Raw genomic sequence first — 13,207 nt, 5'->3', positions numbered from 1 at the left:
TATATATATATATATATATATATACAGTATATTATTGTAGTTTTTGGTCAGTAAGATTTTCTTTAAATATATTAATACGAAAAATTAATGCTAATTAAAAGCAAAACAGATAAAGCAACAGATAAAGACATTTACTAAAGTCTCAAATAAATTATATTTAATGTCTGAATGCATGATCAAATAAATATTGTCTCAAACAATATTTCACAATTCTACAGGTTTTTTTCAATAGTTATCAAATAAATGCACCTATGGTAAGCATAAAAGAAAAAAAAACTACTGAACCCACACTTTTGACCTTTTGAACTATTTTCTTAACCAAATGTAATAAATATAAAACAGTATATATATGTACATCTCTGACCTCATATCATTTCAATTCTATATTAAATACTTTGTGGAAGATTTTTTGTTGTTGCTGCAGTTACTTCATACCTAACAACACTTCTCATTCATGGTTAAATCATAGCAAGACACCGTCTCTCATGGCTTATTGCTTTTTTAACCCCCAAACATCCCCTATACCTGAATGTTCCTCTCAAGCAGGACCTTGTGTTCTTCCAGCATCCTCCCTCTGTTTTCAGTGCTGCTCTCCAGGGTCCTGAATTGCTGCTTTCACACTGGATGCTCTCACTCTTCAAAGCAATCACACAGAGAATGACAGTCCGTGCACTCTGGGGTGCTCATGAATGCCAATGAATATGAGCTCCTGTAATGATTTCAACAATCAGATATTTTGAAAACCTTCAAACAGTTCTTAACAGTGTGTTAACAGTTCTGATTTTTTCTGACTACACAATTTCTATTAATGTAAACATTTAAAGAGAAAGAAAAAAAAAACATTTGAAGTTCATTCACTCACCCTCATGTCATTCCAAACTCTCATTCTGTTTATCACAAAAGGTGAAGTTTTGACCAATATCAAGATCAGTCTTTTCAAATATAAAAAGCGAAGGAGGACCGGGGCTGTAAAGTTCCAAAATAACAAAAACCTTTAATAAAGCATCATAAACATACCTTAAAATACTTGTGCTCTACATTCTGAAGTCATACAATAGCTTTGTGTGAAGAACAGATCATGATTTAAGATACTATTCAGTGAAAATCATGACAGTCAAAATATCTGCAATGATCTTCAGAAGAAAACAATATTTCTATATTTATTTCAAAACACAAATACTGTTGTTTTCCAAATATACACACAACAAAACCATATGTCATCTCCTGACACTCATTTGGCTTCATAATAATTTATGCAAAAGTTAAGTTCTGAAAGAGCTTTACAATTTTGAGATGACAGATTTCCTCTCACTCAGTTCCTCTTAAACACGAACAAATGGAAAAAAAGCAATAAAAGACAAATCAATGACTTGTCAAGCTATCATTTACAAATGAATGAACATATAAAGTATGTGTTACCTCACTCTGCATCAGCTTTAGGATAAGTTAATGGCAGGTGGGTAGCAAAAACAAAAGCATTCAGACTGAATAAATGACAAAGCACCGTTGTCTGAAACTTCAGAGATGATTATGAATAGATGCGGTGTGAAAAATCTCTTTCAAACTTTACAGGTCCTGATTAGAAAAATATTCACCATAGACATACACGTGACATTAACTTCCGTATGAAATGCAGTATTTTCTCCCATTATGGGTAAATTATCGCTCATGTCAGACCTCTTAAACTGTCTAGACTAGCATAATGTCCCGTTCCCACCAAGAACGATAACTATAAGGTGGTTTTAAAAGTCGTTCTAATCTTATTCTTAGAGGACCTCAAACCAGACCACAACAGTAATAATGACGCCATGGAAAGATATCGTTTGGATCACGTTCAGGGCATTTTTCCAGCTGATAAACCATAAAAATAAACAAAACCCCAACCGACTGTAAAGCACGCGCTCCAAAGCTTCACAGTAATACATAACGTTATATGACCCGCTGTTTGGACGTGTCTAGTTCACACGATAACTTAACTTTAGGTAACAATTAGGTTTTGAACTGAGAAACGGTATATTTAGAACCACTTTCAGAACAATTATTTCCAGCAGATGAACGTTAAAACACTGACGGCCCATCAGAATCCATCCGACTTCACAGAGCTCGAGCATTCAAAGCGGTAGACTATATTTACTGCAGAGCGTGCTTATAAAAACAGAACGTTATTGTTCGTTGGTGTGGACGCTAATATAGTTCATATTGTTCTTGGTGTGAATGGGTCTTAAAAGAATAGCAGAGTCCACTTAACTTTAACGATAACAGCATGGACTTCCGTATCGTTGGAATCTATTTCAGAGCGATTTTTCCAGATAAACGATAAAAACATTGACAGATATTCCAAATCAATGCAACTTTTTCACAGAACGTCACTGCAGTGCTTAGAATAAGCACAACGTCATTCTTTGTTGATGTGGAGTTGTAGATGTATTGTTATAGTTATAATTTTCATTCTCGGTGTAAGGATATGTTCTATACATGCAAATAAATTACTGTTCTGTTTAAAATAATCTTATAATTTGTCCAAATAAAATAAAAAATTACCAAAAGAATCATTAAGAGAACCATTTAGCAAAAAATACTTATGACTCTCATCCCTAATAATTGCATTAATAATACATTTGACTACAGGACATAAAACCCCTGTCATTTCTCACTCCTGACTGCTGAATATTCCTACTTCCTTAAGAAACAGACATATTTTTAGAGTCTGATCCATTTTGAGTCCATAAGTAGGTGGTGTACCACATTCTAGGGCGAGATAAAATAATTACAGAAGAACTTTAGAAAAAAACTTTGATGGATGAGGCTGTCTGGTGGATGCAAATGAGAGGTTGAGAGACAGAGACAATCCATTTAGGCGAGAATATTCCAGTTTGCTTCTGAAGTACTTGTATTCCTCGTTTATCCTTTGCTTAGCGTGTTTGGCCCCAGGGTCCACAGTCCCAGTGTCTGGATTTTTAATGAGTGTCTCCTCACAACCATCAGACTGACAGGAAACGGTGTCCCTGTTACATAGTAGTCTCTTCCCATTCCAATTCTACATCACCTGAGAGAACAAACATGACAAAACACGTTTCCATCAAGACAAAACAGAAGAATGACAGAGATCTTTAACCACCTGCCTTCACTGCACTGCACAAGTCATTGAATGTAGGATGTATTTTACCCTCCATTGCATCCAGCGAGTCCATCTTCTCCAGAGCGGAGTAATTTACAAACCATATGGACTGACTGTTTCCTTTTGCAGACAGCAGATCCAGAGTGCTTTGATGCAGAAACATGTACTGAGCCTGAGAGAGAGGCAGATATAAATATCTGAGCAAGAGAACATGATCATCTCACACAAGTCTACAGAGACGGAACTATTTTCGCAATATAAAGTGAAATCTGTCGGTTTTAAATAGGTTTACCAGGTTTTGCACCATGCACATCCTCTCACTGCGTAGCTCTGCGACCAGGCCATATATATCCACAAAATCATGATCCCTCACATGCTGAATGAGATGATCCAGGGCAATGAACACTCCAGTCCTGCCCACACCAGCACTGCACATAGAGACATTACATACATGTGTATAAAATTTACATACTGTATACTGTATGTAAAACTAAGACCATGAAAAAAAAATATGTCACTTTAAATAAATCCTAACACATACTGTATCATAAATCTTACTATGTACTGAAATAACTAGATTCTAAAACTGAAAAAATGAATAAAAACTACATATAGAGCAACTTAGTGTTGAAAAAAAAAATTACAAAAACTTTAAAACTAAAATGAAAATGAAAATATTTATTAAATATACTTTATATTATATAAACTACAGTAGTGTCTTAATGATACTAAAATAACACTGGCCAGTCCAATTGAAGCTTGTTTTGTAAAATAAAATAAAATGGTAATTGTGAGAGTTTAAAATAAGAAAATATGTGAGACAAGTATAGAAACTGAGAGAGAATTCTCAGAAATAATGTTGTAATTATGAGATATAAATTAATGTGCAAGATATAAAGTCAATTAGCCTGAGGCCTATCTGAGAGATATAAAGTATCAGTTGTGAGATATAAAGTCACATTGTATAATACACAATCACAATCATGACTTGCAACTGCAAAATAAAAAAATAGTCACAATTGTGTGATATGAAGTTGCAATTAGCTTTTTCTTTTACTCTGAGGCAAAAATGGACTTCCATGCAACTCAGACTCTAACGTAAACATGCACCAGTAGCTCACTGTAGAGAAAAGCCTCAAGACTTCCTGTTAATCTAATGGGCAGATATACGCACCTGCAGTGGACCACGATGGTTGTGTTGTCATGGCCTCTGTGTGAGCGAACCGCTTTGACAAACTGGATGAGTGTGGAGCTGGACTCCGGAACGCCGTGTTCTGGCCATGAGGTGTAGTTAAAATGATGAACAATCATATAGCTTCCGTGCTGGAGAGAGAAAGAGAGAGGAAGGGCTAAATGTGTCCCTGGGGACTAATCATCTATTCATCTAACCACCCACATCTGTGTGTGTTATTGTACATTTTTGGACTTGTATAAGGCCATAGACATACAGTACTCAAGTATGCATATGCAGAACTGACTACACAATCAGCACATGCAAGCATGCCGCATGCGGCCCCATGATACATACATTTCTGTGGCAGTAAAAAATCTCAATACTTCTGGGAATGAGTTTTCTTTAAATTAAACTGGATGCCATTTAACTGGACAAGAAAATGCAACTAGCTAGCAATAAACCTCAAAATGTTTTACCCTCTCCACTCTTAGTGCCCGGACCGTCCAATCAGGATGCACATCCTCTGTGAGTTTAGTGATTATGATGTCAGCAAAAACAGTAACGGGTTTATTGTCCTCTGGCCAGTACTGATGACAGCGGATCTGAAACATACAGCCACATTACATTTACAGTTTATCATTATAATGCATATATTTCAGCAAATCACAGTCAAACATTTATTTAATTGTGCTTTAATTGTATTTACATTACATTTATATTTAATCATTTAGCAGATGCTTTTATCCAAAGCGACTTACAAATAAATGAGGACAATGGAAGCATTCAGAGTACATATTACACATACTCTTAAGTGTAAAAAAAGTGTAACAAGTTGAAAAAAAATAAATAACCAATAGAAATAAATAAAAAAACGTAATTAATTCAGATGGCTGGAAATCACATTTATTATTATAATATATTATATTTATAAAATATTATTATATTTAAAGCCACAAGTTTTACATCTCTCCATAAGTCCATACATGAAACAACACTGTAATGGTGGGTAGAAAATGTATAGAAAGTAAATATTTTATACAAATTTAGAATATTTATCCTTTATGTATTTAAATTTATCTAAATGGGTTTTATACATTATATTAGAAAATACAAAAAAAGTATATATTTTTTCTCTGTATAAATTAGTATATATACTTTTAATTAACCTATAAAATCCATTTACGTGGTGAAAAATATAAATATATCTGCTTTTATATTTTATGAATGAAGTGGCTCACAAAGACATTATGATATTTATGAGTCCATGGCATCAAAACTAGAGAAAAAAGCTGTTCTTTGCGGGACTCCAATGATTCTCCTACGACATCAGACTGTAAAACCGTAGAACATATTTTTAAGATTATATATAAGAGTATATACAGTCAAACCAAAATTTCAACATTTCTCACATGATCACAGTTTATTCACTATAGTTTAGAAAATGGTAATACAATATGACAAGAACTCTGTGTCAAAATCTTAATCTTGATAATGTCAGATAACTTTAATAGAAAGGTATGTAATGAATTAGGTTGAAAGTACACAATTAGATAATATCAATTTACCAAGCAATGCTTAGTTTTGTCCAATCTGTGGTGTAAAAAGATTGCATTAGCAATTAAAGAAAAAACACTTAAGCAAAACATGGTCAGGTGAAAATGTCTGAATAATTTTTGGTCCCAAATTATTATCAATATTTACTGGTAGTCCACTGTATGAAGAATTTTTGGGAATAATTTGTCACAGTTTACTTTATTTTGCTATCCTCACTTACATAAATGAACTATAGTGTCCTGCACCCACTAGTAAAAAGATATAAAAAATTATATCTGGTCTGAATAATCTTTGGATTGACTGTACAAACATATATCTAATTGACTACATTGTTTTGTTCGATCACACACATACACACCCGGCCCTTCTCAAAGCACTGAGTGAGCATGATAATGGTTTTGGTCCCGGTCTCCCAAATCATCCTCCAGAAGTCTGCGACGGTACTAGGCAGAGGACCCTGAGTGGCTATAAACTCATTAGGACATAGATAGCCCTGAGACACAGAGACAAGACACAGAACAGGAGCTTAGACCAATTCAATTAAAGTTGAGCTGCAGTATAAAAGAGAGAGACAGCTGATATGTGGGTTGATCTCAAGCACTTACGGAGACGAAGCTGGCATTGATGTAGTCAGACCCCGGCATTCCTGGCTCAGATAGTAACTTCACTCGGTTATTGTTGTCTAAAAAAGTTAAAAGTATGTTTATATAAAGAAAGCCTGGTGAGTTTTAAAGAAAGATGTTCTTACCCTCATGTCGTTCAGAACCTTCATGACTTTCTCGGAACAAAAATAAAACATTCTGAATAACAGAGCTGCCCTTTTCCATATAATAAGCATGTTGCACAAAAAATGCTTCTTGAGCAGACAATCAGCATATTAGAATGATTTCTGAAGGATCATGTGACACTGATGACTGGAGTAATGATGCTGAAAATTCAGCTTTGCATCACAGGAATAAATTACATTTTAAATGATATCAAAAAGAAAACCGGTATTTTAAATTGAAATATAATTTCACAATTTTCCTTTTTTTTTTTTTTACTGTATTTTACTTTTGAATAGTAGTTTAGCACACAAGTCATATGGGACACATTTGAGGTGCTTTTATGTCCTTTTTGGTGCTTGACAGCCTGTTAACATTCTGTTAAACCTCTCCTTTTTTGTTACACAGAACAAAGAAAGTCATACAGGTTTGAAACTACATGAGAGCTAGTAAACAATGTCAGAATGAATTTTTTTCCCCTACAGGGTTTAATGTTTGTGAAACGATTTTTGGAGCGATTCCACGGCAGGTCAGCGTCTGATGTGGCCAGATCCTGAAGCAGCTTCGGTAGCTCCTGAAACACACAGCAGAAAACGTCCAATTATTAAACACACCGGGAAGAAAATCAATCAACCATAGAAAATATTCAGCAAAGTCATATGCCACTGAGCACATAACTCTATGTGCCCAATCAGAACGAGGTGTCACTGAAACTCATTTTACAGTTCACTAGTACTTTCTCTCTCACCCACCTACACACTTTAATGCTAAAACTTACAGCAAACTCCTCCTGAAACTTGGCATTGTCGTTGGCACAAAGATCTTCCACATGCTGAAGAAATGATTTCTTACTGATTGGCCTGGAAATGTGTTAAAAGAGAGATAAACAGAGCATGAAATATCCACAAAACCATAAATAATCATCATCTTCAGCATTGTTACCACTACAGCAAGCATTATTTCTAAAGAACACCTCTTAAGAGCAGGTGGTTATGGGTAATCATCTGTTTTGGGGACTCACATATTTATTGAACAATAACAGAGAAAAACAAGAAAATAATATAAGAAAGAGAATAAAATATCAATCAGTCCATCAAGTCTCCTTCACTTACTTGAGAGATTTCCTGTAACTTAGCAGCCTGGAACATTAGACAGTAGAGAATTATTATGAAATTGGCCTTGCACTGAAAAATTAGGTTACTTTTTCACTTTCAGTGATAAATAAGAAATTAATCTATTTGAAGTTCACCACACGATCTAATTAGAGGAAGACACACAAACATAAAAGAATCGGAGAGTCATTCTATGTGATCTTTCAGGCACAAATACACAAAGCAGAGCAGAACTACACAGCAGCATTATGAAACCGAACAGCCCCAAATTATAGCAAGGCAGATAATTTAGTGTGGCATATTCATTCATAATAAAACACATTCAATGCCAGGTACTAACACCACAACATGCAACTGGGAAAATAAAAGTTTCATCTTTAAAACGAACGAAAACAGTGATGCTACATATCATATAGGATCATGCATCATCTAAACACCAACATCTCTGTCTACTTACTGGATGACAAAAATCTCCTTCCTTCTAAAGAAAAAGGAGGAATACCTGAGAACAGAGGATAGTGCAAGTGTTTGAATGGATTAGTGAGAGTGAATGAATGAAAAGATGAATGAGTGAGTGAGTCATTGAGTGAATTAGTGAGTGAGAGAGAGAGTAGAAGACAAAATCACATATAAACTAGTGCTATCAAACGATTAATCGCAACTAATCGCATTCAAAATAAAACATTTTGTTTACATAATATACATGCGTATACTGTGTATATTTATTATGTACTGTCTATATGAATACAAACACATGCATGTATATATTTAAGAAAAATATGTTATGTTTCTATATTAAATATATTTATATATAATATAAAATATATTATTTTAAATATTTTAAAAATATATACTGTATGTGTGTGTATTTATATATACATAATAAATATACACAGTATACATACATATATTATGGAAACAAAAACTTTTATTTTGGATGCGATTAATCGCGATTAATCGTTTGACAGCACTCAACAAAACACAAATAACTAAAGTCCACTGCTCATATACAGTTTGTGTACAGTGTCTCACCGGTTAATCTTCTCCTCTTTGAGCTCCAGGTCGGCCACTGCAATGAGCTGATCCAGCTTGAACTTGGTCTCGATGATCTCTGCCTCGCGTGGCGAGTACGTCCCGCCTTCCTTCTGCCTGCGGTGGATCCTGGGATTGGAGAAAGTGAGTCTAGATTGTTAAACCAGGAAAACCAGAGGCTTTTTTGGGGGGGAAATACTATTTGAGTATGTTGCTGAACTCCTATATACAGCAACACTAAACTTACCTCACAGATCCGTATATAATCAGAATTAAAAACAACGCCAAGAAAAATGACAGCAGGACCCCAAGAATGATCTGCTCGTCTCTGGTCAGCAGGCGGTCATCTGAAATCACAGTCAATATGTATACCAAGCAGAAGCAGTACTTGTTCACAATGAAATGTGTTGTTCTACAAGCCCAGCGTTATAGAAGGTACATGTATAAGAGCACAAGTACAGTACATTTTTGAATGCTTTTAAAATAAGTGTCACCAAGGCAGCATTTTTTGATCAGTAAAAACAGTAAAATTGTGAAATGTTATTACATTAAAAAAAAACTGTTTTCCATTTGAATATATTTTAAAATGTAATTTATTCTTGTGATGCAAGGCTGAATTTTCAGCATCAATACTGATCCCAGCATCCCATGATCCTTCAGAAATCACTCTAATATGATTTTTTGATGCTCAAAAAATATTTCTTATTAAAACAGGTGTGCTGCTTCATTTGTTTTTGCAAATCATGATGACTATGGAGTTATAAAGTTCTAAAAAAACTATTTACTTGCAAAGTTTGTAAATGTCTTTACTGTCACCTTTGATCAATTGAATGTGTCCCAGCTAAATGAAAGTATTAATTAAAATCTGACCCCAAAGTTTTGAGCAATAGTGTACATGAAAAAGTAGAAATGCTAACAAGCCATATAGTTTTTTGGGGGGAAATATAAAATATAAAATCTCATACTAAAACAAAAGTATATTTTCGTATTTGATAAATAATTTAGAAATAGAAATGGGGAAAATGTGAGCGAGACATCACAGCTGGTCTCAGTGCATTAATACTGTAACAGCCCTTGTGTGCTACTTGCGTCCATACCTGCGGTTCTGACCCTATCTGAGTACTCAGAGTCTGTGTACTGCCCACGGATGTTTGTTGCCCGAAATCTGAACCTACAACACAAAAATAAACAGGTTAAAAGACTCCTGGATTGAAATATTAATATTTACAACACAGATTAGTTGTGTGTGCATATGTCACTCACACATAATATGTTTTGGGTTTAAGGGGTCCGTTACAAAGTGTCCTGGCATCTTCAGACAGGCAGCTCTCATCTGCTCCTATAATGTATGTGTTAGTGTTTGTGCTCATGCGCTCTGCTTTCTCCGAGCACCTTGGGTTCAAGAAGCCCTCGTCAGTCAGGTATGGCGCAGTAGGGTAGAGGAAAACACTCTTCCAGTTGGACAGATTTCCGTAGTCCATCACTTCATCAACATCAGAAAAAAAATATAACAATAAACCTTCCTAATGTTTTGAAAGAAGTCTCATTCGGTCACCAAGGCTGCATTTATTTGATCAAAAAATCGGTAAAACTGTAATTTCTATTTGAATATATTTAAAAATGTAGTTTATTCATGTGACACAAAGCAAAATTTTCAGCAGATATTAAAAATGATTTATGCTCAAGAATAATGTCTTATTCTTATCAATGTTGAAAAGTCCACTCACGTTATTCTGCGTGCTTAAGATGCGTTTTTTTCTTTCTACATGTTATCTTAAGGGTTTTTCCATTGTTTTAGTTTTAGTTTTAGTATAACATTATAATACCATTCATATTTTTACTTTTTTTATAATTTAATGAAGAAACCAACCTGATGTTTAGTTGACATTTGAGGCTTAATACCATAGAAAAGCACTGAAAGTTTTCAGCTTGTTTATTTTCATATAAAAATACGGCATACAGTTGCATAAAACAATGGTATAAACATAATTCAATGTAAATTGTGATAATCGTAATTAATAATCGCAATTACAATTTCAAGGGAATAATTGACAATTATGATTTTTGTCATAATCGTGCAGCCCTACTTAAAGTGTCAATTGCCTTTATTGCTAGTGTTAAATGTCATTTTATAATACCTGCCGGTTCAGAAACAATGACCTGGACTTTTTGGATTGGTCCATGGTCATCTGTAAAGAAACATTCAGGCATCTCAATGGTGATGGTTTTGGAGGTAGAGATGATGACACCTGCGTTGTTCAGAGCAGCCAGTGGCCTCCTCGACGGTTTGGGTGGTGCTAAATAAACCCGTCAGAATCTTAAAATGGCAGTCACTTCAGGAAAATAGTACAGCTGACTGGTTTTCTCATACCTTTAACACCTGTGGTGACCTGGACCTCTGAACTTGGTCCTAAACCTGCTCCATTCACAGCTGCAATCTGCAACAAGCACAAAACAAATGCATTTGGCCTAATTGTGGAAGTCAATAAACAACTTCAAGTACCATTCTGTGCAGGTGAAGTTTTAGTATTTAAAACCAAAGGAATGAAAAATATTGCTTTCCATTTTTGGAGCTGCCTTCTCTGTTGTTACCTAGATACGGTTTTAAATAGCTGCTGCTAGTGCTCACAGTGGTATCGGATGATGCAAACGTACCACAGCTCAGTTCAATCTCAGAAAAAAAGGTCAAAAAGCTGTCTTTCAAAAGGTACTAACATGTACTTTTGAAGTCCTAACATGTACCTTTAAAGTACTAATATGTACTATTTAGGGGTAAATTGGGTACAAAGATGTACCTTTTAGCTTTTGTACCTCGGGGTACTGCCCCAGTGACAGCTTTGTACCTTTGTTTTCCTGTGAGTATATGAACGAGAAAGAGACCTGTGCATGTAGGGGAAGAGGCTGGAGATGCACTTTAGACCAAACAACATATCAAGGGAAAACATTAGGTGTGAATGCCCCTAAAATGTTTAGGTTTTAGTTTGCTACCCTTATGCTGTAATTGAATCCACCCTTCAGTCCATCTATAATGGCCGTCATGGTGTTATTAGGGTTGCTGATCACAGGCAGGCTGTTTATGTAGAAGTCCAGTTGTCCGTTCCGATAGATGGCGACGTGGTAGGCACTGATGTTTCCGTTCGGCTCATCCGGTGGAGAGAATGTTACATAAACACGTGTCACTTCCTCTGGGATCACTATCAATGTCACGTTTTTGGGAGGATCTTTGGGCGCTGGGAAAACATGACCATGAGTGTGACAGATAAGTCATGCATGCATGCATTCAATGGATATCTGATAATCAAGCATGCACAAACATCCTCACCGTCCTCCAGGGTTCTGACGAGGATGGGTTCAGATGCTTTGCCGTCTGTGCGAGCGTTGGAAAGCTGCCCCGTGAAGGCGGTGATGGTAATAGAGTACAGGGTAAATGCAGTCAGGTTCCCGACAACCACCGCCCTGATCTCCTCTGAATGCCGCACTAGGCTTATGTTATATCCCAAACCATCCAACTGAAAGAGGACAGAGAGAAATTGAAGAGGAACATTTCAGAAAGTCAACAGATGAACCAGATTTCTCAAATTTATGAACTCACAGCAGCGATGTCAATGATGTATGAGGTGGGCCCTGAAATGACCGATGGTTCGTCCCACACAATCTTTAACCCAGTGGGAGAAGGAAACACTGATATGGCACCAGGGGGGGCATCAGGGTCTTAGACAAAAAGATAGAGAGGGAAAGAAAAAAAAAGGGTTTGCTATATACATATGACAACCCAAGGGGAAATGATGTAGCTCAAAACCTCAGGAGACTTAATAAATGTTTGCTCTAAGCTGCACTTCTCATATTGTTCCCACGTAGACCAAAGAACAGTCTCTGCAAAAAGCAAATGCTCAAAAATGGGTGGAAAAAAATTTTGATCTTGAGAGTTCTTGAATCAAAGCTAATGGATTAGGCAGCGTTTCAACAACATTGCATAGAGAGGGAAAGAAAAAAAAAGGGTTTGCTATATACATATGACAACCCAAGGGGAAATGATGTAGCTCAACACCTCAGGAGACTTAATAAATGTTTGCTCTAAGCTGCACTTCTCATATTGTTCCCACGTAGACCAAAGAACAGTCTCTGCAAAAAGCAAATGCTCAAAAATGGGTGGAAAAAAATGTTGATCTTGAGAGTTCTTGAATCAAAGCTAATGGATTAGGCAGCGTTTCAACAACATTGGCCATTGATTTTCAGTATGGAACTAAAATCGTGAGAATGCATCTCTGATTCACAAGATCCGTGTACACTGCAGAGATTTCATAGCAGTGTCAAACAGAACTGAAAGACAAATGTTCCAAACACAGTGAAGCTCACAGAGGCCATGCATCATTACTTTCTTGCTCTTGCTTGCTCTTATTTCTCTCGTCTGATTTTTTTATTCTAGAAACCATAGACAAATTTTGAAAAAAAA

At 35.7% G+C, this 13,207-nt stretch overlaps 1 protein-coding gene across 1 annotated transcript in view; it reads right to left on the bottom strand.

The window, feature by feature from the left end:
- Positions 1-1,452: 1,452 nt before the first annotated feature.
- LOC107564908 (phosphatidylinositol phosphatase PTPRQ-like) overlaps positions 1,453-13,207 on the bottom strand; it is a 27,357-nt gene continuing 15,602 nt past the window's right edge. Inside the window, exons 18-36 of the mRNA XM_016250079.1 lie at positions 12,347-12,409; positions 12,077-12,263; positions 11,743-11,984; positions 11,126-11,192; positions 10,893-11,051; positions 10,018-10,237; positions 9,852-9,925; positions 9,002-9,101; positions 8,755-8,883; positions 7,723-7,749; positions 7,389-7,470; positions 7,094-7,184; positions 6,452-6,528; positions 6,205-6,339; positions 4,769-4,894; positions 4,293-4,441; positions 3,411-3,546; positions 3,167-3,290; positions 1,453-3,046 (exon numbers count right to left, since the gene is read on the bottom strand). Of these exons, the coding sequence (XP_016105565.1) occupies positions 3,009-3,046; positions 3,167-3,290; positions 3,411-3,546; positions 4,293-4,441; positions 4,769-4,894; positions 6,205-6,339; positions 6,452-6,528; positions 7,094-7,184; positions 7,389-7,470; positions 7,723-7,749; positions 8,755-8,883; positions 9,002-9,101; positions 9,852-9,925; positions 10,018-10,237; positions 10,893-11,051; positions 11,126-11,192; positions 11,743-11,984; positions 12,077-12,263; positions 12,347-12,409 (2,226 nt within the window). The 3' untranslated portion in view covers positions 1,453-3,008. The remainder of the gene's footprint in view (positions 3,047-3,166; positions 3,291-3,410; positions 3,547-4,292; positions 4,442-4,768; positions 4,895-6,204; positions 6,340-6,451; positions 6,529-7,093; positions 7,185-7,388; positions 7,471-7,722; positions 7,750-8,754; positions 8,884-9,001; positions 9,102-9,851; positions 9,926-10,017; positions 10,238-10,892; positions 11,052-11,125; positions 11,193-11,742; positions 11,985-12,076; positions 12,264-12,346; positions 12,410-13,207) is intronic.

This window comes from Sinocyclocheilus grahami, unplaced genomic scaffold (genome assembly GCF_001515645.1).
Source record: "Sinocyclocheilus grahami isolate Dianchi unplaced genomic scaffold, SAMN03320097.WGS_v1.1 scaffold970.1, whole genome shotgun sequence".
Classification (NCBI taxonomy): Eukaryota; Metazoa; Chordata; class Actinopteri; order Cypriniformes; family Cyprinidae; genus Sinocyclocheilus; species Sinocyclocheilus grahami.
The sequence above is the reverse complement of the archived record's forward strand: the minus strand, read 5'-3'. Positions and strand labels throughout refer to the sequence as shown.